General features: G+C 38.5%; 2 protein-coding genes across 2 annotated transcripts; one reads left to right on the top strand and one right to left on the bottom strand.

Moving 5' to 3' along the window:
* Positions 1-1,681: 1,681 nt before the first annotated feature.
* Positions 1,682-9,643, top strand: gdi1 (GDP dissociation inhibitor 1). Its single transcript, XM_063016076.1, has 11 exons — positions 1,682-1,726; positions 3,824-3,931; positions 4,045-4,144; positions 4,699-4,833; positions 4,967-5,165; positions 6,239-6,370; positions 7,027-7,126; positions 7,951-8,122; positions 8,532-8,676; positions 9,085-9,139; positions 9,227-9,643. Exons 1-11 carry the CDS (start codon positions 1,682-1,684, stop codon positions 9,377-9,379), a joined length of 1,344 nt encoding a protein of 447 aa, XP_062872146.1. The 3' UTR covers positions 9,380-9,643.
* A 2,648-nt stretch (positions 9,644-12,291) lies between these two features.
* itih6 (inter-alpha-trypsin inhibitor heavy chain family member 6) lies at positions 12,292-25,198 on the bottom strand. The gene is made up of 17 exons (XM_063016075.1): positions 25,127-25,198; positions 23,930-23,965; positions 23,231-23,385; positions 21,243-21,353; positions 20,565-20,812; positions 18,316-18,485; positions 18,119-18,235; positions 17,871-18,042; positions 17,497-17,771; positions 16,281-17,376; positions 16,043-16,069; positions 14,912-14,929; positions 14,782-14,829; positions 14,099-14,152; positions 13,792-13,905; positions 12,909-13,283; positions 12,292-12,724 (listed from the first exon to the last, which is right to left on the bottom strand). The coding sequence occupies exons 1-17, from the start codon at positions 25,196-25,198 to the stop codon at positions 12,459-12,461; spliced, it is 3,354 nt and encodes a 1,117-aa protein (XP_062872145.1). The 3' UTR covers positions 12,292-12,458.
* Between the last annotated feature and the right edge of the window lie 80 nt (positions 25,199-25,278).

Below are 25,278 nucleotides of genomic sequence, written 5' to 3'. Positions count from 1 at the left end.
CTGTGTATAGTGTATCCAACGCAAAAGTTTGAGTACTCTTGGTCAAATCACAAATTGTCTTAATTTTATTTCATTGTATCTCTTAATTTCATTTTATGCACGATTACAGTTATCTAGCAAATGTTACACATTAAAAAATACCACAGTAAATGTTTGAGCACAGTTCCAGTGAATCCACTATACACTACATGGCCAAAAATATATGAACATCCTTTCTAATTATTGAGTTTGTGTGTTTTAGCCACATCCACTGCAATCAGGTGTTTAAAGTTAATTATATAAAGGAAATAATATGCCTCCAACTTTATGGCAACAGTCTGGGGAAGGTCTAGTCCTGTTCCAGCATGACTGTGCTCTGTTCACAAGGTGTGGACCATAAATACATGATTTCACAAAGTGTGGAGAAACTCCAGTGGCACAACATATTTGAGATGAACTGAAATGCCCATTGTAAGCCAGGAAATATTTTTTTTAATAAATCAGGATTTTCACTACGATATGAACCATAAACATTATTAAAACTAGACTTTATGAGTCTTCACTCATTGGTCTTCAGTAGAAAAGGTTTACAAGACAGACCTGATGTAAACTGTAGCTTTGTAAAATGTACAACTCAAAGTTTTTATAAATGGTTTGTAAAAGCGCTCCATGGCTTTTATAACGGTTCGTCTTGAAAATGAATCAACCCAAGTTTTGTTTGTTTGTTTGTTTATTAGGATTTTAACGTCATGTTTTACACTTTTGGTTACATTCATGACAGGAACGGTAGTTACTCATTACACAAGATTCATCAGTTCACAAGGTTATATCGAACACAGTCCTGGACAATTTAGCATCTCCAATTCACCTCACTTGCATGTCTTTGGACTGTGGGAGGAAACTGGAGCACCCGGAGGAAACCCACGCAGACACGGGGAGAACATGCAAACTCCACACGGAAAGGACCCGGCCCGCCCCACCTGGGAATCGAACACCCAAGTTTTAATAAACCCATTTGGGACAGGACAAGAGTAAATCCTGGACAGTGCCAAACCATTACAAATCATTTCACATCTCGCCAACAGTTGGGAGAGAACTGAAGCATCTGGAGAAAACGCGAATACGTGGAAAGTTAATGTTATAGCAGTACAACTGGATGCGACTTGGTAATAAATATAATGAGGAATGTTACAATATTTGTAATAATGTGCAGAATTGCAGACCAGTCATCAATGAACCACGTCACCCCCTAAGCAGAAGGCGGATGAATACTGCCTTTTAACTCGGATCTCCTTATGATTGATGGACCCAGCCCAGCCGGCTGGGTAAATAAAAATGGCAAAAAAGTATATAATGACTGAATGTTAATAAAAGAATGGTACTACTCGACGAATTACAATGATCTATTTCATAACCAGGTCAACAGCAAAACAACATAATCGGTGACGAAATAAGGAACCTGGCACTATATCGCGACGCGAATGTATTTTGAGTCACAAGAGTCGGTGCCGCGCCCAGGGCCATTTTGGTCGTTCTCGCCGGGTGCATAATTTTAACCAACCGAGTGAATTAAACACATTCAGTTTTAACTGGAAACGGCCGGCTTTTAAGACACTACATTAAACTAAGAAAGAAGCTATAATTTGCTAGCTTTTTGCATATTTTTTTGCAAATAGGGAGCATATATAGACTATAACAGAACATGGATGAGGAATATGATGTGATCGTATTGGGAACCGGGCTCACAGTGAGTATGCATCCTATTTATATTTCTTAAAGGTATTTACTTGCGACCTATTTGCTAACATTATCATTTAACATCTTCGTTTTGCTGCTGACAGTCCAAATGTAAAAACATGACATATGCTCAGTTTGTTATTAGATGCTGTGCGATTATCAATAAGGCCTATTGCTGACGCATCCTCAGCACCAGTGTTATTTTCTCTGCACCTGTTTCCCGCAAGTCCCACCTCCTGTACTGGGATTGGAAAGCACAACCAGATTTCTAAGCTGTGATTGGCTGCTATCAGAAGACTAACCAATCCCATCGCAGGGAGTGGGGTTTGTTCGAATACGGGTAGGGAAAAAATTGAGGTTGTGGACCATTGTAGGATGAGCTTCGTTACATTAGTGGTTTGTATTTTAACAGTAGTTCATTTATTATTGTCTATGTCGTTCAGGCATTCCTGGTATTCAAATGTCAAAAGCACAATTTTAATATAATATAAAATGTAATGGTCCTGCTCTGGTGTCCAGACGGTGCGTGTAACATATATCATAAGACTTGACTACAAAATACTTCTCATTACATAACATTCAAATTCACTGTAGGCTAATATATGTATGGGTTAGATCCCAAATGTATTGTACTACTGAGGATGGAGGGGCCATTATGTCTTACCAAAGGTGGACTTATGAAGGGAGCAGTGAGTCAATTATATTGCACAAATTCCTACCAAATTATTAAACATACACACATTTAATTAAAAGCACCACACAAATACTGGGTAGGACCCCATTTTTACTTGGCATGGATTCTACCTAGTGCTGAAAAATACAATGAATAACAGCTGAACTGAATTTGATTTGCTTTCTGAATATTTGGACCCATTAGATTTTGTCTGCAATTGAGCTTTGGGGAGGAACAGCTTGAAATATCCATATAAATAAGGCTGGTTAGACTGTAACTATTAGAGTTAGATACTATAGTTACACTGGAAAAAATCTACAAAGCTCTGTACAGATCTCAGATAGTGGATCATAGATCTGACACAACAGTATCTAGTCAATTATTGGCCATGGCATTATATCTTGGACTCAGATGGGTGTTACAGCTGGACTGTGACCCAAAACACATGTCAAAACTGGTTTAGGGGAGGCTAAATCAAGCCAAAATTATGCTTTTGCAATGGCCCTTCTAAAGCCCTGATTTCAACCCTTTTGAGAATATGTAGTAGACTACTAAAAAGTCAAGTCTGTTAAAGAACCAACTTATTTGGTTAAAACAAATACAGTGCTTAAAGACACGACCAGAGTTGTGTTTTAAATGTGTACAACTGAACTTGATCAGAGTTCTTATACTCTCAGAGAGAGCTTATACTCTCTTCTGGTAAGGCTTACCACAATATTATATGTCAGTGTGAATGTGTTCCCATTCAGTCAAAGAAGCATTTGTAAGGCAAGGCTCAATGTTAGACAAAAAACCTGGTTTGCAATGGATGCTCCAGTTCAATGTTGATGTCTTTGGTGGGGTTGAGGTCAGGGTTCTTTGCATGTAAGATTCTCAACACTAGACTTGTTTTGTGGACAGGGGGCTTGTCATGCTGGAACAGGAATGGGCAGAGGGTGTGGCTAAAATGCTTTATACTTTTGGCAACATTTTCTACCACATGTACAAAGTATACTGTATCATAATTGATAGTTACCATTATGTTAAGCTGAATATACAGTAAAAAAATAACTAGTGCAGATGGACTAGCCCTATTGATATGACCTTACCTTACATGTTATCTTTAGGTTTTAGACAAAGAAGTATGTGTTTCAAGCATTTAGTCACAGAAAAAGAACAGTTGCAGAAATCATTGAAATTCATGATGACATACATGTTCTTTGGTATATGTAAATATTTTACTTTAACTGGAAGTGCTAGAGAGTCAACTGGAAAGACAGTAACATTTAAATTTGTAACTATTTATAGAGCAATTCATTGTCAGATTGAATTTTGTCATATATTGTAAGTCTGTAATGATGCCCTGTTCATTGTGTATTTCCATCTTCGGACGGCCTATTACAAAAGAATAATAATAATAATTGAATAAATAATAGATTTTTTTTGTTTTTGTAGGAATGCATTCTTTCTGGTATCATGTCTGTCAATGGAAAGAAAGTCCTGCACATGGACCGGAACCCGTACTATGGAGGTGAAAGTTCCTCCATCACCCCTCTTGAGGAGGTGAGAATACTAAATGTCTTACATAACTCAACTAGCACTGTCCGTGTTTTATATATAATTTTTTTTAGTTGACACAAACTAAATTGTTGATTTTTGTATTTTATCTTACACAGCTTTATAAACGATTTGAGCTTTCAAATGGGCCTCCAGAATCAATGGGCCGGGGAAGAGACTGGAACGTTGACCTCATCCCGAAATTTCTCATGGCAAATGGTAATCAGGCAGCCATACTTAATGTTCATATGTCAGATTTGCTACATACATGCTGGTGCCTTATACTGTTTATAATAAGTTTGTTGCCATTCTCACCTGCATTGCAGTTGCGTTGTTTTTTAAGCATGTGTACATAGCACTTAATAATACTTAATACAAAAACTAGCAGGGACGTCCCTGAAAAAATAATCTGGATGCCACCATATGTTGCTTTAAAATTCATATTTACTCTTCAGCAACAATGTTGCATTTTTGCATGTGCCATTGACACCCCCATACCGTGACCAACCCTGGCTAACAATTGTATGGTCCTTTTCCTCTTTGACTCTGAGAACACAATGTCCATTATTTCCAAAACAATGTAAAAGGTGAACTCATCAGACCACAGAACCGTATTGAATGTGCTTTAGCCCAATAGTATGTTTAAAGTTATTAATATATGGCTTTCATTGTGTAGTAGAGACCTGCATTTGTAGGTTAAGATATTAAAATAGACATCTTTACATGTGTAATATTTTAAATAATGATGAAACTTGTGTTGTGTATTTCAACAGGTCAGTTAGTTAAGATGCTTTTATACACTGAGGTGACCAGATATCTGGACTTTAAAGTGGTGGAAGGCAGCTTTGTGTACAAGGGTGGGAAGATCTACAAAGTTCCTTCAACTGAGACTGAGGCACTGGCTTCAAGTAAGTATAAACAATGTTTATTCACACTGCACTGTTTCCCAGTGTTGGTGCACATGGTGCACTGTATTAATGTAACACTCCAGAATATACATCAGCATTGAAGCTTAATTGTTCTCTCTTCTGTTTTTTTTAGATCTCATGGGCATGTTCGAAAAGAGACGTTTCCGGAAATTCTTAGTCTTTGTGGCCAACTTTGACGAGAACGACCCAAAGACCTTCGAGGGGGTTGATCCCAAACAGACGACTATGGGCGAGGTGTATAAGAAGTTCGACTTGGGCCAGGATGTTATTGATTTCACCGGGCATGCCTTGGCTCTCTACAGAACAGACGGGTATGACCTTGTTTTATTAGAGAACTACTGAAATTGTCTAGAATAGTGTCAGATTTATTATTTATTATTATTTATCTATCTAAATTGTGGGGAAGTCACTCCTTGAACTGAGCATAATAGATGCATTGTGCCAAAACCCGCTCACTTAGAAAACAGTGGGTATTGCGCAACATCCTGCAGTCAGGAAGAGTGTTGGCTAGCATGTGCTTCCTCTGAGACATTGGAGCCAGCCTTCACTTATTTCAAAACTGCTAAACACACTTAAATTTGCAAACACTGATTGCCCTAAATTGTACCATGAGCTCACACACAGCTAAGATTGATGTTGCTTTAACCAACAGAGCGGACAGTTATGCCATCACTCCCACCCAGAGAAAAGACTTAATAATTCTTTCTAGGACCTTGGGTGGCTATGGCTTTGCTGGGGATTGATGTCTAAATCTTCCAGCTATAAGGGAGATGCCCTAAGGCGCATAAAGGATCACACCATGCTCTCTGTTTTTCCTGCTTAGTAATGGAGTGATTTTAATGAGGCGATTCCACATCCAGCCCAGCCTCCGACAGACAAGACCAGTTGTGTCCCAGTAGATCATAAACCTGTGCATCAAAAAGTTCTGGCCTAGAACTGTTTAAAATCGCATTAATAACCCTGTTGTGTTTTTTAAGGGATGGCATTTCTACTACTAGTCCATGTCAGGTAGATGGTGATTGGCTTTGTGTCTAAGAAGAAGCACATGCTTGCCCCCACCCTCTATATTGCTAGCTGTCAGGCAATAGTTTTCTTGGTGGGTAGAGCTGTGGGTTACCAACTGGATGTTTGTTGGTATGAATCCAGGTTCTGACATCAACTGTTGGGCCTTTGAGCAAGGCCTTTAACCCTCTTGACTCAAGAGGTGCCACACAATGGCTGCCCCTGTGCTCTCATATGCAGAAAAATCATTTCATTGTACTGTACACGTGTACCTATATATATGACAAATAAAGGCGTTCCATCTGCCCTGCATTATCATACATTATGTAACTGTGTTGATCAAAAATGCATTGCTGTATTTTAATGTTTTTCTTTCTTACAGTTATCTAGAGCAGCCGTGTCTGGAAACAATCAACCGGATTAAGTTGTACAGTGAATCTTTGGCACGCTATGGAAAGAGTCCGTACTTGTACCCGCTGTATGGCTTGGGTGAACTGCCTCAAGGATTCGCCAGGTAAGAAAAACAGTCGAGGTGCTAATTATGCCCTTTTTTTTTTTACTGCCATTTGTAGTGTTTTATACCAGTTTATGTTTTTCTACCACACATTTCAGTCAGATTAATGGCTGCAACAAAATTGTGTAAATTGAATGATGAAACTGGTGACTAGGATGTAAAGAAAAATACCACAGTTAAACAACGTTGTTTTCATTAAAGAAGTGAACAGTATTGAGGATTTGAACCATTGTGACTAAATGGTCTGTAGAAAATATAGGCAGTGTAACCAACTGAATGCATTCTGCTTAGTTAATGATAACAGACATTCCTTTTGGAAGCTACACTTATGTAGTTTTTTTGAAGGCATTATGTAAAAAAGAACAAAAGTTAAAGCCAGTACATAACATGAGGTGAGGAATTTAAACCATTAATGCGACCATGCAGGTAGCTCGGCAGTCTAACATTCAAGCCCACTTCTGGTTTGGTCAGACGTTTTATCACAAATGGTTATGTCTAGGGAAGGCGAGGCGGATAAAGTATCGGCTCAGGTAACCATTATTGGGTTAGCGCCATCTTCCAAACTGGCCCAGGCACAGGACTGGTAAAAATGAGCATCAAATATCAGTCTGTTTGATGTGAACATAGCCATCACAATATTCTGTTTGTATCGACAGGCTTAGTGCTATTTACGGTGGAACCTACATGCTGAACAAACCAGTGGACGAAATTGTTGTGGAGGACGGCCACGTTATTGGAGTGAAGTCTGAAGGAGAGGTAACACTACCTGTACCTGTACTTACCAACATAACTCTAACTCTTCTCCTAACATGTTAAATGAAATTCTTTCCACATGTTTTCAACAGGGTTTAGGTCAGGGGGACTGAGATAGCCATAGCAGAAAAAAGGGCTCTTGTAGCGTAATGGTTCGAATCCCAGGCTGGGCTCACAAATACAGCAGGCTCATGGCTTTACATGAACGTAGCCTTTGGGAGAGGACACATCAGCATCCTTAGTGGCAGTCACAATCCAGGATGAATAGGAGAGTTAAAACAGTGTAAAACAGTGCTGAATCAAATATGCAAACCAATGGTTTACTGTGGCGACCCCTAACGGGAGCCACCAAAGGGAATCAATTATACACAGATAGACAGACAGTCAGAAAATGTACACTATATGGCCGATAGTGGATTTTGTTTAAAGACTTTGGGGGATTAGTCTGAATTTGGTCATCTTTCACTTTTTGGACATGTTCTATGTGGGAATTTGTGTCCATTTAGTCAGAAAAGCATGTGTGATGCCAGGTTGAGAAAGTTGCTTGAGAAAATAAAGTTAATCATGATCATTTGAGGAATTAGGAATATAAATAATGTGCACCTTGAAATGAATAAATTGCTGCATGTTGTATGTATAATTGCACCAGCACACTGTTGTATTACGAGTAACCCCACAATAAACTTATAAATCAACCTACAGGGTTTTTCTTGGCATAAAAGAAGTACATATTTTAATTATTCGGCCACAAAAAAAGACCACCTGCAGAAATTCCTGCTTGGCTGCTTACTCTTATACACGTGTCTTTTTGTGTTGATTCCTTTCAGATTGCTAGATGCAAACAGCTCATCTGCGACCCTAGTTACATTCCAGATCGCGTACGCAAAGCAGGCCAAGTGATCCGAGTCATCTGTATTCTCAGCCATCCCATAAAGAACACTAACGATGCCAACTCGTGCCAGATCATCATACCGCAGAACCAAGTCAACCGCAAGTCAGGTCAGTGCCATCGGGTCTTGTTCATGCAGTGAATTGGATTAGATTAATTTCAAAGAACGTATTGCTGGAAAGTAGATGATGCATTCGGAAACAAAGGATGAAATCCAGTCACCCACATGTAGTGTCGTAATGAAATATTTATAATGTGTTATAAGAAAATCAGGAGAAATGTAATACTATATAGACTAAACTACTTGAACACCTATATGGAATAATGGATTGATCAAACAACGACTGATTTATCAGTTATTAGTTGATTGTATACTCATAAATATCCCTAGTTCTGCTTACACTGGAAAGCTCTTGTATTAGTTATAAAATTCCACCACTAGAGGGCAGAATGATATTTAACACAACGCACATTGAATGTTATAAGCCTGACCTGTAATTTTTTTTGGTTTGTTTTCAGATATCTACGTTTGTATGATTTCTTATGCCCATAACGTGGCAGCCCAGGGCAAGTACATCGCCATTGTGAGCACCACTGTGGAAACTGCAGAGCCTGAAGCTGAAATTGCACCTGCTCTTGAGCTGCTGGAGCCCATCGACCAAAAGTATATTTATTTCTTCTTTTTATGTACAGTTGTACCAGCAGTCTAAAGTCTATAAGGATTTAATTAATAATGCATCTCACGTCCTGTCCAAGGTGTTCAGCTGTACCTCATATTAGGTCATTATTTATTTATTACTCTCACTCACTTTCTTAACGGCTTATCCAATTACGATCGCGGGGGTCCCAGCTTTTCAATGGGTGCAAGGCACAAAGTAACACCTTGGACAGGGTGCCAGTCCATCGCAGGACAGTCACACATACACACACCCATTCACCTGTAGGGCAATTCAGTGTCTCCAATAGACCTGACTAGTGCTGGCAAGCTGCTATTAGAAAATTATGTGATTTAGTGTGAGTTTTGCATACAAAAAACTGGTCATTATTGATCATCGTTTTGCTTTGATTGTAGGTTTGTGGCCATCAGTGATCTGTATGAACCTACAGACGATGGCTCAGAGAGCCAGGTGAGTCCTTTTATGTTTTCTCCATCTGTTCTAAACCTAACAAGCACATAAAAAACAAAGGCGTAATTCTTTTTATATAATCTGCAGATCTTTGCCTCACGGTCTTATGATGCCACCACCCACTTCGAGACCACCTGTAACGACATCAAAGACATATACAAGCGCATGATGGGCAGTGACTTCGACTTTGAGAATATGAAGCGCAAACAGAACGACGTGTTTGGCGAGGAAGAGCAGTGAGGATGGGGTGAGAAGGAAGCAAAAGAGAAGACAGCTGTAGGTGGGATGGACGGTGATTGATCAGGAGTGCTTGGGCTTAATTCGATTATTGGTAGCAGGTCTAATTTAAGTAGAAATCAAACCTCGCTGCAGGCGTCTCTCAGCTGTCTGTTCTTTTTCTTACAGCTTCTCTTCCCTTTCCGCCTCATTTTCTCATCCTGTATCTTTTAGCACATATGCTCTTACACTGTTGTTTCTCAACTCATCCTTCACAAAACAGTCTTAGCTAGATTCTTATGAACATGGTACATGTTTTTTTTTTATTCCGTATGCTGAAGTGAAACAAATCCAAGCCTTATTTATTTGGGAGTTGTTTTAGTTTATGCATGACGCCTTCAAAACTCATTAACACTAAACAAACAGTGACTTTTAAAATCACTACGAACACCATGCTGCTTTTTTCTCCCAACACAGTTAATATTTTTTCATGTTTTAATAACTGAATGATCAAATCCAGACCCTGCATTAGTTAACAGACTTGTCACTATGTGTGACTCTTCTTAAGGTGGGCGTGGTCTGGCTGAGGCTGGTACATTTTAGCCAGGAATTGGTTCACTGTACAATGTAGCCACATCTTACACATTTAACTGTATTTACCTTGGAATTTGGGACTTGAATCTGCTTTTACATGCTTCAAAATACAGTTTGAGTGGGAGTTAAAGGGGGAATCCAGAAAAAAAGGGAAAATACAGCTAAACATCCCAGATTAATGGGGTGGGTCAAATCAGATACCACATGTATGCAAAGTTATCAAGAGCTTGTTGGTAATCTGCTTTTGATGCCTTTACTAATTGCAGTTAGTATGTTAACAGCACCCAAAAAACAACAATAAAACAATAAAAAAAAACTAACACAAGCATTATTTACCACAGTCAGACCGGTCTTCAATCACCAGACTGACTTTATTGCCGTGGCAAAAGTGATTGTTGCCACAAATCACAAAACTCACTTTCTTAACCGCTTATCCAATCAGGGTCGCAGGGGGGTGCTGGAGCCTATCCCAGCTTTTCAATGGGTGCAAGGCACACAGTAACACCCTGGACAGCATCATTTACCAACTTTGTGCTCATGAACAGATATTATCCACATTTTGGAGATTTAACCAACACCTGTGACTGTGTTGATCGATTAGATGCAAATTCTGCAGTAATTTCATTTAATGAAGAAAAGTGGTTCTAAGCAGCCATGTTGACATGACAAAATGCTAAACAGAATTCTGTCTTTACTAATAGAAATTTCCAGTGAAAGGGGCCTGTCTTTGTTTATTCCCAGTTAGAAGTCATAAATCTTGAGTTACACGCTTCATTCGACATCTGCATTAGTCTGTGTGGATCAGTTCTTACCATGGACTTCTGACCAACCTGCAATTAATTGTTAACTGTTAATGCTGTTAGCACATATAGTGTTGTGTAAACCCCATAAACTAACATACAATATACATAATCGTCAGTGATAAATTCTGGACTAACATTCCATTTTAACATTGTTCTTAAATCACATTGTTCTTCATTTTCAAATCTCTCTCCTCAGAGTGTTTGGTGCTTTCAGTTAGTAGCTGGTTTTGTTAAACACATCGAGTAGCTACCGTGCACTGGGTTAATGTGCTTCATCAATAAGTGTAATTGTGTTGCTAAGCGTGAGGATGAAAATAGACAGCAATTGCTCCTGTTTACTTCTCATTAGAGCTACTTGCTGATTCTGTGCATTATTCCATTTCTTCTTCCTCATTAGTTTGTAAAAATAAATAACGAACAACTCCCTCAGTGAAAACTGGATCAGATAGCAGCAGTCATACTGGCATGCATAGCTTTTTTAATGACCCTGTCTTATATGTACTATTAATAGTTGTTTAAATCTTCTTTTGCACTTTATTTATTTTCTATCATGTTTTATCATGGAGTTCTCATGTAACACTGGAATATTATTGTGGAACAAAGCATATGATGACTTTACGTTGTGACATTATCACAATTATTTGAGCAGTCCTGTGCAATGAATTAAAATAAATTCAAATGTGAATAAAATGGAAAGTCTGCATTTTTACTGTATATTTGGTGTCTTTTGGGAAGGAAAGGAGGTAAAAAGACTACATATTTGTAGTGTGCATTTGTGTGAAATATACAACACAAAGACCTGGTTAAAAATTAGAACTAAACACAACCTCTGCATCATACAGCGCTCTCGCTCTGAATTCCATGCACCTATTTTTGTATACACTCCCCAACATCGATGCCACAAAGGAAACATTGTTTTAAAATATGTGAAACTAAAACTGCATAAGCAAATGCAAAAGACAATGTGTTTTTTTTAACCAGTAAGAACTTAATAAAATAACCTTTCAACATGTGTTTTGAATTAAATACAAATACTTATGCTGAATACTTATTATAAATACTTGTATTCTGTTACTCCACAGCCCCTCGATGGGCTAGCTGTAAACAACGTTGTAAAAAGACCTGAATGAACAGGTACATACAAATCTCATTCACATTTTGTAAAATAAATAAAAAAAGATATTTAATGTCTTGGCTGACCAACTTGATTGTATTTTGTAGTTGTAAAAAATTAAGATTTGATGTGTGTAACGGGGCAATGGAATGAAAAGTTTATAGAATATTTAAGTTACATTTTATAATAAGCAGGTGAGCTGGTAGAGAATCCTGAGAACTGGTAAGTGCAACTTACAGTTATAATTACATACGTATATTTGCATTAACAATAGACACAATTCAGTATTCTTAAAGTGTATTAAAAGATTAAAATTGTAATAATAGACCAAATATTGTAAAAAGGTCTTAAATGTTTAAATTTTCTATTGCTTTTTACATTTAAGCAACGCATATCTGGCATCAAAACATCTCATGCTGTGCTTCCTGCGTTTCTGTATAACTAAGCTTTGACTGCTAAGAATAAACAGCCTTAATCAGTGTTGACTAAACAGGGTGCACAATAGTGTCCCATTGTCCTGTAGACCCTGCGTTGATTCAGTAGATACAAAATCCCAAGATTTTTCCAACCGTTGAAGGTACTAGTCGGGTATTTAAAGGGAATCCACAACATAGCTTTGGTAGGGCTGACCCAAAAGCCGCTCAACTTCCACCTTCGGCACCACCCAGCACAGAGCCGAATGGCGCTTGCCTAAAGTGTCCTTCAGGATCTTATCTTGCAAAGTGGTGGGAATTTGCTCATCCCCTTTCCTCAGCAAACCCAGCGCCAGAGAGTTGGTGCTGATCTGTGCATGATGAAAGGCAGTACCATACCTGTTCTTTATTCTCATCACATCTACAGTGCTGTGCTGGAACTGACCTAAGGGGGAAAGAGAAATAGGATCTGATCAGGTTTGGAATAAGTCAGATATGTCAGCTATGAAATAAGTAGCATCTTAAGTAAAAGTGTAAAAAATGTTACTTTACAGTGCAGTACTGGAGACTACAGTAGAACTGCTAAGCTGAAATAAAACTATAAGAAACTGAAATAAGGTTCTACGTACCTAGTAGACCTTTTGTGTGAGAAGATAACCCCTTGCCATCAGCTATGTAGAATCCCAAGTGCTCCATCTGAAAGTAGCTGGGGTGAACATAATGATGAAAGAGCACCAGGAACAGCACATTCTTGTTAAGTTCGATCCAACAGTTCTGGTGCCCATCAAGCACAATCTTTAAACCCGGGTGTATCACTGAACCCTTTTGATTTGTAGGCAGAGTTTCAAAACCCTCTCCTTTCACGACCACTGAGTCCATCGTTACAGTGACCCTGATGTCAGCTTTGCCAGTTTTGATGGTTATGCTGTCAAAGAAGGTGCGAGTGCGGTCCTCTAGTCCAAGTTTAGGAGGACCCAGCATCAAATGAGCGTTAACTGTAATGCCTGCGGGGGACACAAGAAGGAAATTAGAAAAATAGCAATGACTATTCCACACTAGTTGTTAAGAATGCTCTACTAGTCTGAGCTAAATAGCTATTATTTTTTATAGCAGAGTTAATCTATATACTTTACTATCACTATTCCTTGTAAACCACAAAATATTAAAAACAATAAATTACAGTATATTACTTGAAGTGTTTTTTAATGGCAAGTTAAATCTGTGAGTACAGAGGAATGTTCTGTAGGATCTTTGTACTCTGCCACTGCTCATGCTAATACTACTGAAGCATATTACAATGTATTTATTCCTTATTTATTACTTAAAATGGTTTGTTTTGAAGTACGTTAACATGATTGGCTGTGTCTGAGGGCAAATGGTCAAATGGGTTTGTCATTACTGTTGCATGACATGATTGAATCAGTGTTGTTTAGAGTTTTATTATACCATGTTAAATGTAAATAAAAATAGTGTTTGAGATGTGCAAGCTATCTACCATTACCAGATATTTACCATTTATTGGGTCCTCTAAAAGTTGCAACACATCATCGGGTTCACCATCCACAGTAAAACACAGATTTTCCTTTAATTTTGGGAGTTTAACAACAAAATGAGGGTCCCCATCAACTTGTAAAACACAAGAACAGAGATAGAGCAAAAATAAATTACTGGCCCTTGTTTCAGTGATGTACTTTTACAATTATTACATTTTAAACATTACATCCATATTTTGATTACAATAAAAAATAAGATGTATGTATGTTTTTCTCTTTTAAATAAAGTGTATAGGAACATTGACAGTGAAAAATGAAAAACCTACCTGAGGAGGAGAAAGTTCCAACAGAACTGATTATGTTTGTGTCATCAAGTGAAGCTGAAAAAAAAAGACTCATATTACTGTGAATGAACTGACATTAACTGACAAGTACAAAAAACATAAAACCCATATAAATATTTAGGGTTGGCTGGAAGGTTTGACAAGTACTGGAAAAGACAATATACCAGATCTATTTCACAAAACCTGGACCAGTACTAGCAAAGAATTTAAACCATATGAAGAACAGATCATTTTGCAGATCATGTTTTGGAGTTGTAATCTAAGGTTTTGGAAGCATTTTAACATCTTTAAATTAAAGTGAGCTTTTTAACAGCTGGCAGGATAAACTCAACCTGACTAAAATGTAGTCCACAAAAATAAACAGGGTGCATGTTTTGTAGTTTGTCACTTTAAGCCACATTAGGCATTTCTGTTTTCTACGTTTATTTGGAATTTATTTAGGATAAATACATATTTGTAATTATTTACTTACAGTCAAAAGAACAGTTGCAAATATACAGTACATTGGAATTGACTGCTATGTTCCTTAAAAGTGAATGTAATTATGTACCTACCAGCTGCCTCTGCATCAGAGTCTATAAAATAAATATAAACATGTTAGTAATGTAATATTATTGAAGTAACATACTGTCATCTTATTGTCAGTAAAATGTCTTTTAACTTACAAGAATCATAATGGATGCTATAGTCGTAGTCATATGGGACATCATATTCTGCAAAATTAAATGTAGATTAAAAAAAAATTTGATTAAAAAGTAAAGGAAAACATAAATAATTAAGGTGAGAATGATGTACCTTTGTCATGATCAGCATCTGTAAAACGATACAAATGTGTCAAATATACACATTTCATTTCTGTTTATTACTTGTAAAATTATGAAAGACTTAAACATATACACACTGGAATAACAAACCAATATTTAACCCTTAACATCTGACTGTACAAAGACAGTGAAGGCATTTTTTTTTTCTTCTAAATACACACCGATCTGCCATAAAATTAAAACCACCTACTTTTTTCTACACCCACTGTCCATTTTATCAGCTCCACTTACCATATAGAAGCACTTTGTAGTTCTACAGTTACTGACTGTAGTCCATCTGTTTCTCTGCATGCTTTGTTAGCCCCCTTTCATGCTGTTCTTCAATGGTCGGGACCCCCACAGGACCACCACAGAGCAGGTATTATTTGGGTGGTGGATCATTCTAAGCACTGCAGTGACACTGACATGGTGGTGGTGTGTTAGTGTGTGTTGTGCTGGTATGAGTGGATAAGACACAGCAATGCTGATGGAGTTTTTAAACACCTCACTGTTACTGCTGGACTGAGAATAGTCCACCAACCAAAAATATCCAGCCAACAGCGCCCTGTGGGCAGCGTCCTGTGACCACTGATGAAGGTCTAGAAGATGACCAACTCAAACAGCAGCAATGGATGAGCGATCGTCTCTGACTTTACATCTACAAGGTGAACCAATTGGTAGGAGTGTCTAAAAGAGTGGACAGTGAGTGGACACGGTATTTAAAAACTCCAGCAGCGCTGCTGTGTCTGATCCACTCATACCAGCACAACACACACTAACACACCACCACCATGTCAGTGTCACTGCAGTGCTGAGAATGATCCACCACCTAAATAATACCTGTTCTGTGGTGGTCCTGTGGGGGTCCTGACCATTGAAGAACAGCACGAAAGGGGGCTAACAAAGCATGCAGAGAAACAGATGGACTACAGTCAGTAATTGTAGAACTACAAAGTGCTTCTATATGGTAAGTGGAGCTGATAAAATGGACAGTGAGTGTAGAAACAAGGAGGTGGTTTTAATGTTATGGCAGATCGGTGTATATATACAGTATCACTATAAAGATCAGTTTCATAATTCATGGGTCTAGAATTACATAATGGAAATAAAAACTCAATTTTACCTTCAAACTGGATGGCTGTCAAAACATCTGGTGAACAAAGAAAATGTTGTTTTGAGTTAAATTTCTGAAAAATCTGGGACATTTGGTACAATGCAATAAAAAGATGAATCAGTGATTTGTTAGGTTTGAACCTTTTGTCAACTTGATAGCAAAAACCTTCATCAGAATTAATATTTGAGCACTTTGGTATCATGGTATCATATTGGTATTTCTTTCTTTTTTTTTTACTGGGACTTACCTAAAATACCAGAAGCTTCCCGTGGCATGGGGGCATCAGTCATGAATAGCATGGGGCCAAACGTGGCAGCCAAATGGGTGGAAAAATCTAGAGCCACATTTATATCCGAGCCCATATCATCAGGTGATGGAACCTCCTGAAAATCCGGCTGTGAAACAGGATCATTAGGTGTGGTGGAGTTTTTGGAGTTTGAAGAGGACACTGGTTTCTTCATAGGCGGGTCTGCAGATTTTAATACACTGGGAGTTGTCATGGTTTTGGGAGTCTCTGTGCTCAAGAAAGAAGTGGAGTTATTAGATATGTTGGGTAGTAAGGTCGGAGTTCTTTTGGTAGATACAGGTTTTACATCTTTGCTCGCTTGGTGCCCTGTGGTATGCAAGTTTGAAGGAGGGGGGTTTGGTTGAAGGGGTTTCATGAGAGGTTTCCCAGACTTTGGAAGCAAGACAGAGTTGGACTTTTTTCCTCCTGTCTCAGCATTAGAGATCGTTTTAGGGTTAACGCTTGAGGTCTGAGTTGCTGTCGTTGTTACACTTTCTGTAGTGGTAATGATCGGCTTGTTTGTAGTGGTAGTTGATGATGGAGCAGTTGGAGCTGATTCATCAATGTCTGGTTTAACCACTACCAAAGAGGTGACAGGTGTGACAAAGTTGTATTTAAGTGAAAGGTTGGTGGCCTTTTCACCTAGTAAACGCTGAGCGAATGGATCTGTGCTGTTGAGTTTGGCTATCAATAGTTCCTTGATGGTATAATAGGCCCAGAGGCGATGTATAAAGTTGGAGATGCCGTCTAGTTCCCCTGTACAACCTTGTAATGTTGTCTCATTCCCATCAGCCTTGACTAGTGTAACCTTGCTCTCAACCTTCACTTTGTTCTTCGAGTCCTTTGCCATCAATGAAACTTTGAGATCCTGTACGTCTGTTTTAAGCTTTCCGGTGACTACAAGCTCAGAACCTTGAAAGTAATTGGGGAAGAGAGCAAGTGAAACATCGTAGGCCTGGTCTTTCATGTAAGACAGCTGGATATCTGACAGCAGTGGACTGGCCACCTCATCATAGAAACCTTTCAACTGGAGTGTGGCATCATCATCCTCATAAACCTGAAAGCAAATGAGAAAATCAGTTATTGTTTACTTTATTATTGTACATATGTACACTGTAAATATTCATTTTGTGGATTTCAGTCTTGGTGTAATGGAGAAAATGTGTCATTTTTATACCATCCGTGCCATCCCACGGTTCTCTAGGGCCAACCGTTTTAATAGAGGGAAATCTGCATCATCCCCGAATGCCAAACCAAAGAGTGAGGCTGACCCCAGGGCATTCTGGGCATTACGCAGAATGACCTCTTGTGCTGTCACTCCAATTGTGGCCTCTCCATCTGTCAGAAAGATGATCATGGGAACTCGCTGTGCGCGAAATTTGTGATCAGCTGAGCTTAAAGGAGCGTTGATCAGCTGGGCTGCGGAGAGGAGAGCAGCATTGATGTTTGTCCCTGAAAAAGTAAAACATTAAAAGTAAAGTTGAGTAAAGTTGCTCATCATTAGACATTGATTAAAAAATGCATATATTTCAGATATGCAAAGATACATACATCCCTCTGCAACTATTTTTCTGACAAACTCCTTTGCATCCCGTATGTTCTGTTTTGTTGCCAGCACAGTTCGGTCTTTCTTCCAAATCTGCACCTTATCTGAAAATGTGATGAGATTGAAGTAGTCGCCCTCACGTAGGTCACTCAGGATAGTAGATATAGCTGCCTTGGTCTGAGTCAGGGAAAACATGTAGGATACTGTAGTCACTGGGCAGAAACTATATCATTTAATAAAATCTCATACATACCTGTTTAATTTTAGTGCCAATCATAGAGCCACTGATGTCAATGACGAAGACGACATCTTTAGAAATTACAGGCAGATCCCTTGGAGAAAAGTAATGAACAAAGTAGCCATCTTTGACCTGAAAGGAAAGAGAAAGAAAACCAGAGTAAAACTGCACTACCCTTTTTACCAAAAGACAATGTGGAATAGTGAAATTACCTGAATGTCACCCATGAGATCCTTTTGCTCTACATCATATTGAATGATGAAGTCTGCATTGATTCCTTTGGGGGACATGTTTTTCTGCTGCTGGAGGGTGGGTCTATAATGAATATGAGCACAGTGCTGATCCTGCTGTACCTGAGTGGACGGGGGAGCTTCACTCCCAGCTGCAAACATCAGCAAACAGATTTTTAAGAAGTTAACTACAGCATAAACAGTCATGATAAAAGCTAATCAGCAGAGAATCCCTGGGACTGTGATTACTAATGTTTATTGAGAGATCCAACAGTGCACCTTTGTAGTATTTACAGATTTGGAGTTGATGCAATGTTTTAATTTCTCAAGAAAGCATGAGCCTATGACTGTACAGTGGGGTCAAAAAGTATTTAGTCAGCCACTGATTGTGCAGGTTCTCCTACTTAGAAAGATGAGAGAGGTCTGTAATTTTCATCATAGGTACACTTTAACTATGAGAGACAAAATGAGAAAAACAAATCCAGGAAATCACATTGTAGGATTTTTAAAGAATTTATTTGTAAATTATGGTGGAAAATAAGTATTTGGTCAATAACAAACAAGCAAGATTTCTGGCTCTCACAGACCTGTAACTTATTCTTTAAGAAGCTCTTCTGTCCTCCACTCGTTACCTGTATTAATGGCACCTGTTTGACATCGTTATCTGTATAAAAGACACCTGTCCACAGCTTCAAACAGTCAGACTCCAAACTCAACCATGGCCAAGACCAAAGAGCTGTCAAAGGACACCAGGAAGAAAATTGTAGACCTGCACCAGGCTGGGAAGAGTAAATCTACAATAGGCAAGCAGGTTGGTGTGAATAAATCAACTGTGGGAACAATTGTAAGAAAATGGAAGACATACAAGACCATTGATAATCTCCCTTGGGGTCAAGATCTCATCCCGTGGGGTCAAAATGATCATGAGAACATCTCAGAACTACACGGAGGGACCTGATGAATGACCTGCAGAGAGCTGGGACCAAAGTAACAAGGTTACCATCAGTAACACACTACGCCGAGAGGGACTCAAATCCTGCAGTGCCAGGCGTGTCCCCCTGCTTAAGCCAGTACATGTCCAGGCCTGTCTGATGTTTGCCAGAGAGCATATGGATGATCCAGAAGAGGATTGGGAGAATATCATGTGGTCAGATGAAACCAAAATGGAACTTTTTGGTAAAAACTCAACTCGTCGTGTTTGGAGGAAGAAGAAAAACCCAAGAACACCATACCTACTGTGGAGCATGGGGGTGGAAACATCATGCTTTGGGGCTGTTTTTCTGCAAAGGGGACAGGACAACTGATCCGTGTTAAGGGAAGAATGAACGGGGCCATGTATCGTGAGATTTTAAGCCAAAACCTCCTTCCATCAGTGAGAGCATTGAAGATGGAACGTGGCTGGGTCTTCCAGCATGACAATGATCCCAAACACGCCGCTCGGGCAACGAAGGAGTGGCTCCGTAAAAAGCATTTCAAGGTCCTGGAGTGGCCTAGCCAGTCTCCAGACCTCAACCCCATAGAAAATTTGTGGAGTCCGTGTTGCCCAGTGACAGCCCCAAAACATCACTGCTCTAGAGGAGATCTGCATGGAGGAATGGGCCAAAATACCAGCTACAGTGTGTGCAAACCTGGTGAAGACTTACAGGAAATGTTTGACCTCTGTCATTGCCAACAAAGGTTATGTTACAAAGTATTGAGTTGAACTTTTGTTATTGACCAAATACTTATTTTCCACCATAATTTACAAATACATTCTTTAAAAATCCTACAATGTGAGTTCCTGGATTTGTTTTTCTCATTTTGTCTCTCATAGTTGAAGTGTACCTATGATGAAAATTACAGACCTCTCTCATCTTTCTAAGTAGGAGAACCTGCACAATCAGTGGCTGACTAAATACTTTTTGGCCCCACTGTATGGTTAGCGGCTGGTGCTCACCAAATAAATAGTAGTATATTACCAACACATACTGACAAAAAACTTTTAATTTGTAAATCAAAAGCTTTGTAATTATGTGGACAGTACATGACCCAATGTGTTGAATTCAGAAGAAAGGCTAATGACAGAAACTTGCAGATGTATAGATGTAGCTGGTTACTTCAAAGGTCTCAGAGGAAGCATGGTATTGTATATTTTCAATTGTAGAGCAAATGCTGTGCAATTCATTAGCAGAGGAACAGATCCATGTCAAATCCAGGCTTGAAGCAATTTGATGATTATCCCTGACATGCACCTTGAGCAGTGTTGGTAAGCAGTCGACTGATCCTGAGTGGTAGCACTTTGATAAAGCTGATTCCAGTCCTTTCTGCTATAGTTACATCCACAGTGAGATTCTGCACCGGCTGCTCTGGCCTCAAACCCAACCTCAGCTCGTAGCGACCTTGCCGTCGAGTCAACAGCTCCTCATAGGTTAGGGAAAAGGACATGTGGGTTCCAGGAGGAATGCTGACAGCTACCCGAAACTTTTCAATCTCTCTCTCCCTTAAAAAACACAGCATACAATGTCAGTAAGAGGCCTATAGCTACATACTAACCTTTTTAATTAATAAATCAACTTTCTTTTTTATTTAGTAACCTTTTTTTGGACCAAGGTAGAAACACAGCATGAACAGGCTCTCTGTAGTTCACTCACTTTCACATGGGAATTTTAGAGTAGCCAGTTCGCATACAAGTAAGTTTTTGGAAATTAAGCAAAAACCAAAGTAAAAGGGAGAAACTCATTTGACTGTAGGCAAGACTTAAACCCAAGTGCAAATTTATTACTCTAAATTCATTTGTTAATTAAAACAATCCAAAGATATGAGATCATCTGAAACACGTCCTGTTTATGGTGTTTTTTCTCCTTATTTAGTCACTGCCAAATATTTTAATTCCAGCAAAGGAGGCTGATCAAATACACATTCATACTAACTTGGTAGCAACAAGTCCTGTCGTCCTCCTGTTCTTCTTGGCATCATCGTAAATCTTCCTGGCAGCTGCTCTCTCCTTTACTTCAGCTACATGGACTATACCATTAGATGTGCTACGAGGTAATTAGGGAAAGAATTAAGGGGGTCATGATCAGGTCTTTTTAATAAATAAAACAAATGACTTTTTAATTTTAATCAAGGCATAATGACACACAAATCTCTTTAATAAACACTGATGTTTTTATGGTTTCAGTCCAGTCAAACAATGTAAAGCATTTTAAAGACCTAGTCCTAGATCCACCCATAATAAGGTACACTGCATACCAATAAAATACATTTATTATTGTTTCTGCTATCCCTTGGAGTGGGTCTCCTGTTTGGAACATGTGTGCAATTGTAAAAGGGATGACAAACAATCCAAAGTTAAGTACACAGCTTTTGCTAAAGTTACCAGATACATTTCATGGCCATTTCATTTCATACATTTCGTGGTTTGAGTTCCACAAACCACAAGCAGAATTTTGTCTATTTCTGCATAACAAATGTAGAGCCACTTACAAGTGCCATTATAAGAGTCAAAAAGTTTCAGCAAAAGAAAGTTTAAGCTAATTTAACCATTTATCCAAGCATAAAAGACAATAAAGCCCACCTAATAAGTGGCAGGTTTGAAACAGAGCTTGTTTACAAAGAAGCTTGTTTAGAAACAATAAATAAGAAGTTGAGCCAGTGGAAAATAGCCAGTTAAATAGTCAGTGGAAAAAGAAACAGCTTGTGTGTTATGTGATGCAGGGTGAGATCTTAGGTGGCTGAGAAACATGAAGAACACTGGGCTCACAGTTACACCCTGCATAATGTTATTTAACTTTTAGTGCCAATGCTATGTCAACTAGACAAAGCTGAATGGCTGTGGGAGGTTAAGGTTCTTTACTCAGTTAAACCTAGTCAGGAAAAGTTAATATTCATTGTTTAATATTGACTTTTATACTCCTTTATGTACAGTGAGTATAGATCCATTTTGTATAGATCCAACTTTTAACTTTTAAATTGTTATGATTAGTATATCATTTGTAAAGAAAAACACTGTATTAAATTAGGAAGCATTTACACTGGTGGTCTTCACTGGTGCTCTTAGACCTTTGGCACCTGGAAAGGCTTTTCACATGATTGTTTGTGTCTGTGGGAATCCATGCCCAGGTAGTTAAGAGAGCATTTATGAGAAATCTTCAAGAACTCTATATGCATTGATTTTCCTTTCATTTTATTTTCATCAACTGTTTTATTCTGGTAAGGGCTGCTGTGGGTCTGAGCGCAAAGCAGAAATATTCTTGACAGGGCGCCTAGCTAGCGTACTAGACTACTGCACCACCAGAGTACCCTACATGCATAGTATATTTGTTATTGTTTTACTCCCTGTACTTGTCTATATGCAAAGTTTAAATTGCAATGGGTTGCTTCATCTCAAAAGCAGCCAGGCAGTGCCCTATAATTAAAAATTCACACTAGCATGAGTGTTCGGGCATGATTAGGTATACATAGATCATGTCTGTATGTATACTTTGGCCACATGCCTTGATAAACACAAATGGGCAAGAAGTGATGGAAAAAATGCACAGCTTGTGTCATTTTTACTTAATAACCTCCTGACTTCTTGCTACAAAGCGTACTATTCATCCGCCTGAAAATTCCCTATTCCTGTACCACTTCTGCCTCTAAATACAGCTCCTGGCTAAGGCTCTACCAGCCAGCCTGACGTTTCCTTATTTGCCATCATTTTATTTACACTGAGGATAAAAAAAAAATAAAAAGTGGGCATGCACAGAGCCCTGACCTTTACCTCACTGAACGTTTGAAAGATGAATTGCAATGTTGACTGCAAGTCACAGTGTATTGTCAAACAATCCTTTGTTTAAAAGCACTCTCTGGACTCATAACACACACTTTTGAGAGCTGCACTAAATAGGACAATAAAAATATTAGATTTGTAACTTACATGGTAAAATTGGAGATAAAGGCTGAGGAAGGCAGGTCCACTTCAAAGGCTGCTTCCTTGGTGTAATGGAGCTGGTTCCACACTGTACTCTGCACTGTGGTGAGTGCATAGCGTGAGATCACTCTGCATCGCACATGGTAATCTGTAATCTTCAGCTAAGAGCATCAAAGGTAACAAAAGACGTTTCCATATATTTAGGGGTGGTTTACTCTTGGAAGAGTTGAAGGTAAAACAGGAAGAGAACAGCCAATAACAAGATGGATGAATACAATTAAGGGAACAATAAACGAGCCATTACAAATACCCATTTTCCATATGTAGTGTAGACTACATGGTGTAGACTTGATTGCACTTATTAATAATAGATTTAGATATTTAGATTTAGATATTTACTTATTTTTAGATATTTACTTAGATATTTACTCATTTAGCTTTAAAAAATGTGTATTTGTTTAAAGTACAAGATTTTTTAAAGGTATTTCAACAGGGTAGAATTATTACTCTTATTGTTTTTTTGTTATTATTTTATCTGGTAGTTGGTTGGATGTTGTGCATATAACAGACTAACTCTTCAGGACAAATTCCTGAAGAGACAAGCCAGAATCTTGTCATAAGAGTAGAGTGTTGGTTGGGAGGGACATTGTCTTAAATGCTTTTCACCATAGGAATAATAACTGTATTTTAAAATTAACTACTTACTGCCAGTTTAGCTGTGTTGCTCTGGCGCCTCAATCTCTAGAAAAAAACAAAACAAAGACAGTTAAAGAAAATCAAGAATGACAATTAACGTTTCTTCCACTTCTGGTGATATATGTGCTATTGTTTTCACAAATATTTAGACTTCATACTGGTTTTCTCAACTGTCTGTGTTTATGTGGTTATATGTTTGCAGTGTATAGTGCGTAATGAATCCCAGCACTTGGAGTGTTTATGCCACATAGAAAGGCCTGGCCTTTGTTTAGACTTGTGGCCAGTACAAGTACAAATCACAGGCTGTTAAACAAACATAATCAGCCAGAGTCTATTTATCAGTAAAAGGGCAGTCTGAACAATCATTATTTACCATCAAAGCTATTTTTGAGAAGAAAAAAAAAAAGCTAAACCTGAAAAACACAAGTTCATGACATCATGATTTCTTATTCGTGGCTCCTTTAACCTTACTTTGTAAAACGTGGTAAAAAGGGAGTCAAGAAGTTTTTTTCTGAAACCAAATAAATGTTTAAATATTCCAATAAAAACATGATCTAAAATAAACAGATTAGCAAATATACAGTATATACCACTGCCAAATTGTAAAAAAAATTATTTCCATTTGTCAATGAAAGCCAGGCTTATTCATTTATTCATTGTTTTACCACTGTTTTATCCTACTCAGGGTTGGGGTGGGCACGATTCACTGGGCAAATGGTAGGAAACACCCTGAACAGGTCGCCAGGCGAATGGTAGGAAACACCCTGAACAGGTCGCCAGTCTCACAGTCTCTCAAGGCAAATACACATACACACATTCATACCTCCAATTATCCTGAATACATGTCTTTGGATTGTGGAAGGAAACCGGAGCACCCAGCGGAAATCTACACAGACACTTGGAGAACATACAAACTCTCCACAAAAAGGACATGGACCACTCTACCTGGGAATCGAACCCAGGACCTTCTTGCAGTGAGGCAACAGATATAAATTACTACATGGCAGGAAGACTTAAAGCAGTTTTGATGGGAAAGTCTTACCCAACTCCTTTTAAGCCTCTTGAAATTACTTTGTTGCTGCATGTTTTCAAAATGTTGTATATGCTGTTTTCATAAACTGTGTATTACTATCAGATTATGCAAATTGTTACCTGTTTAAAAGTATAAAATAGCTGGAAAAACCAACAAACCAGAAACCATCAAACCAGTGTGGTAAACAGGCCCTGCACTATCTCCCACACTGTGCTCCATGACTTTAACTCCAGCATGTAAGACATGGTTGAAGCTTAAAGCTGTATTGAAATAGACTGAATCAAAGCCATTCATGGATGGAGTTTGAATGGAAGTAAATATCAGC

The sequence above is a fragment of the Trichomycterus rosablanca genome, chromosome 19 (genome assembly GCF_030014385.1).
Source record: "Trichomycterus rosablanca isolate fTriRos1 chromosome 19, fTriRos1.hap1, whole genome shotgun sequence".
Classification (NCBI taxonomy): Eukaryota; Metazoa; Chordata; class Actinopteri; order Siluriformes; family Trichomycteridae; genus Trichomycterus; species Trichomycterus rosablanca.
The sequence above is the reverse complement of the archived record's forward strand: the minus strand, read 5'-3'. Positions and strand labels throughout refer to the sequence as shown.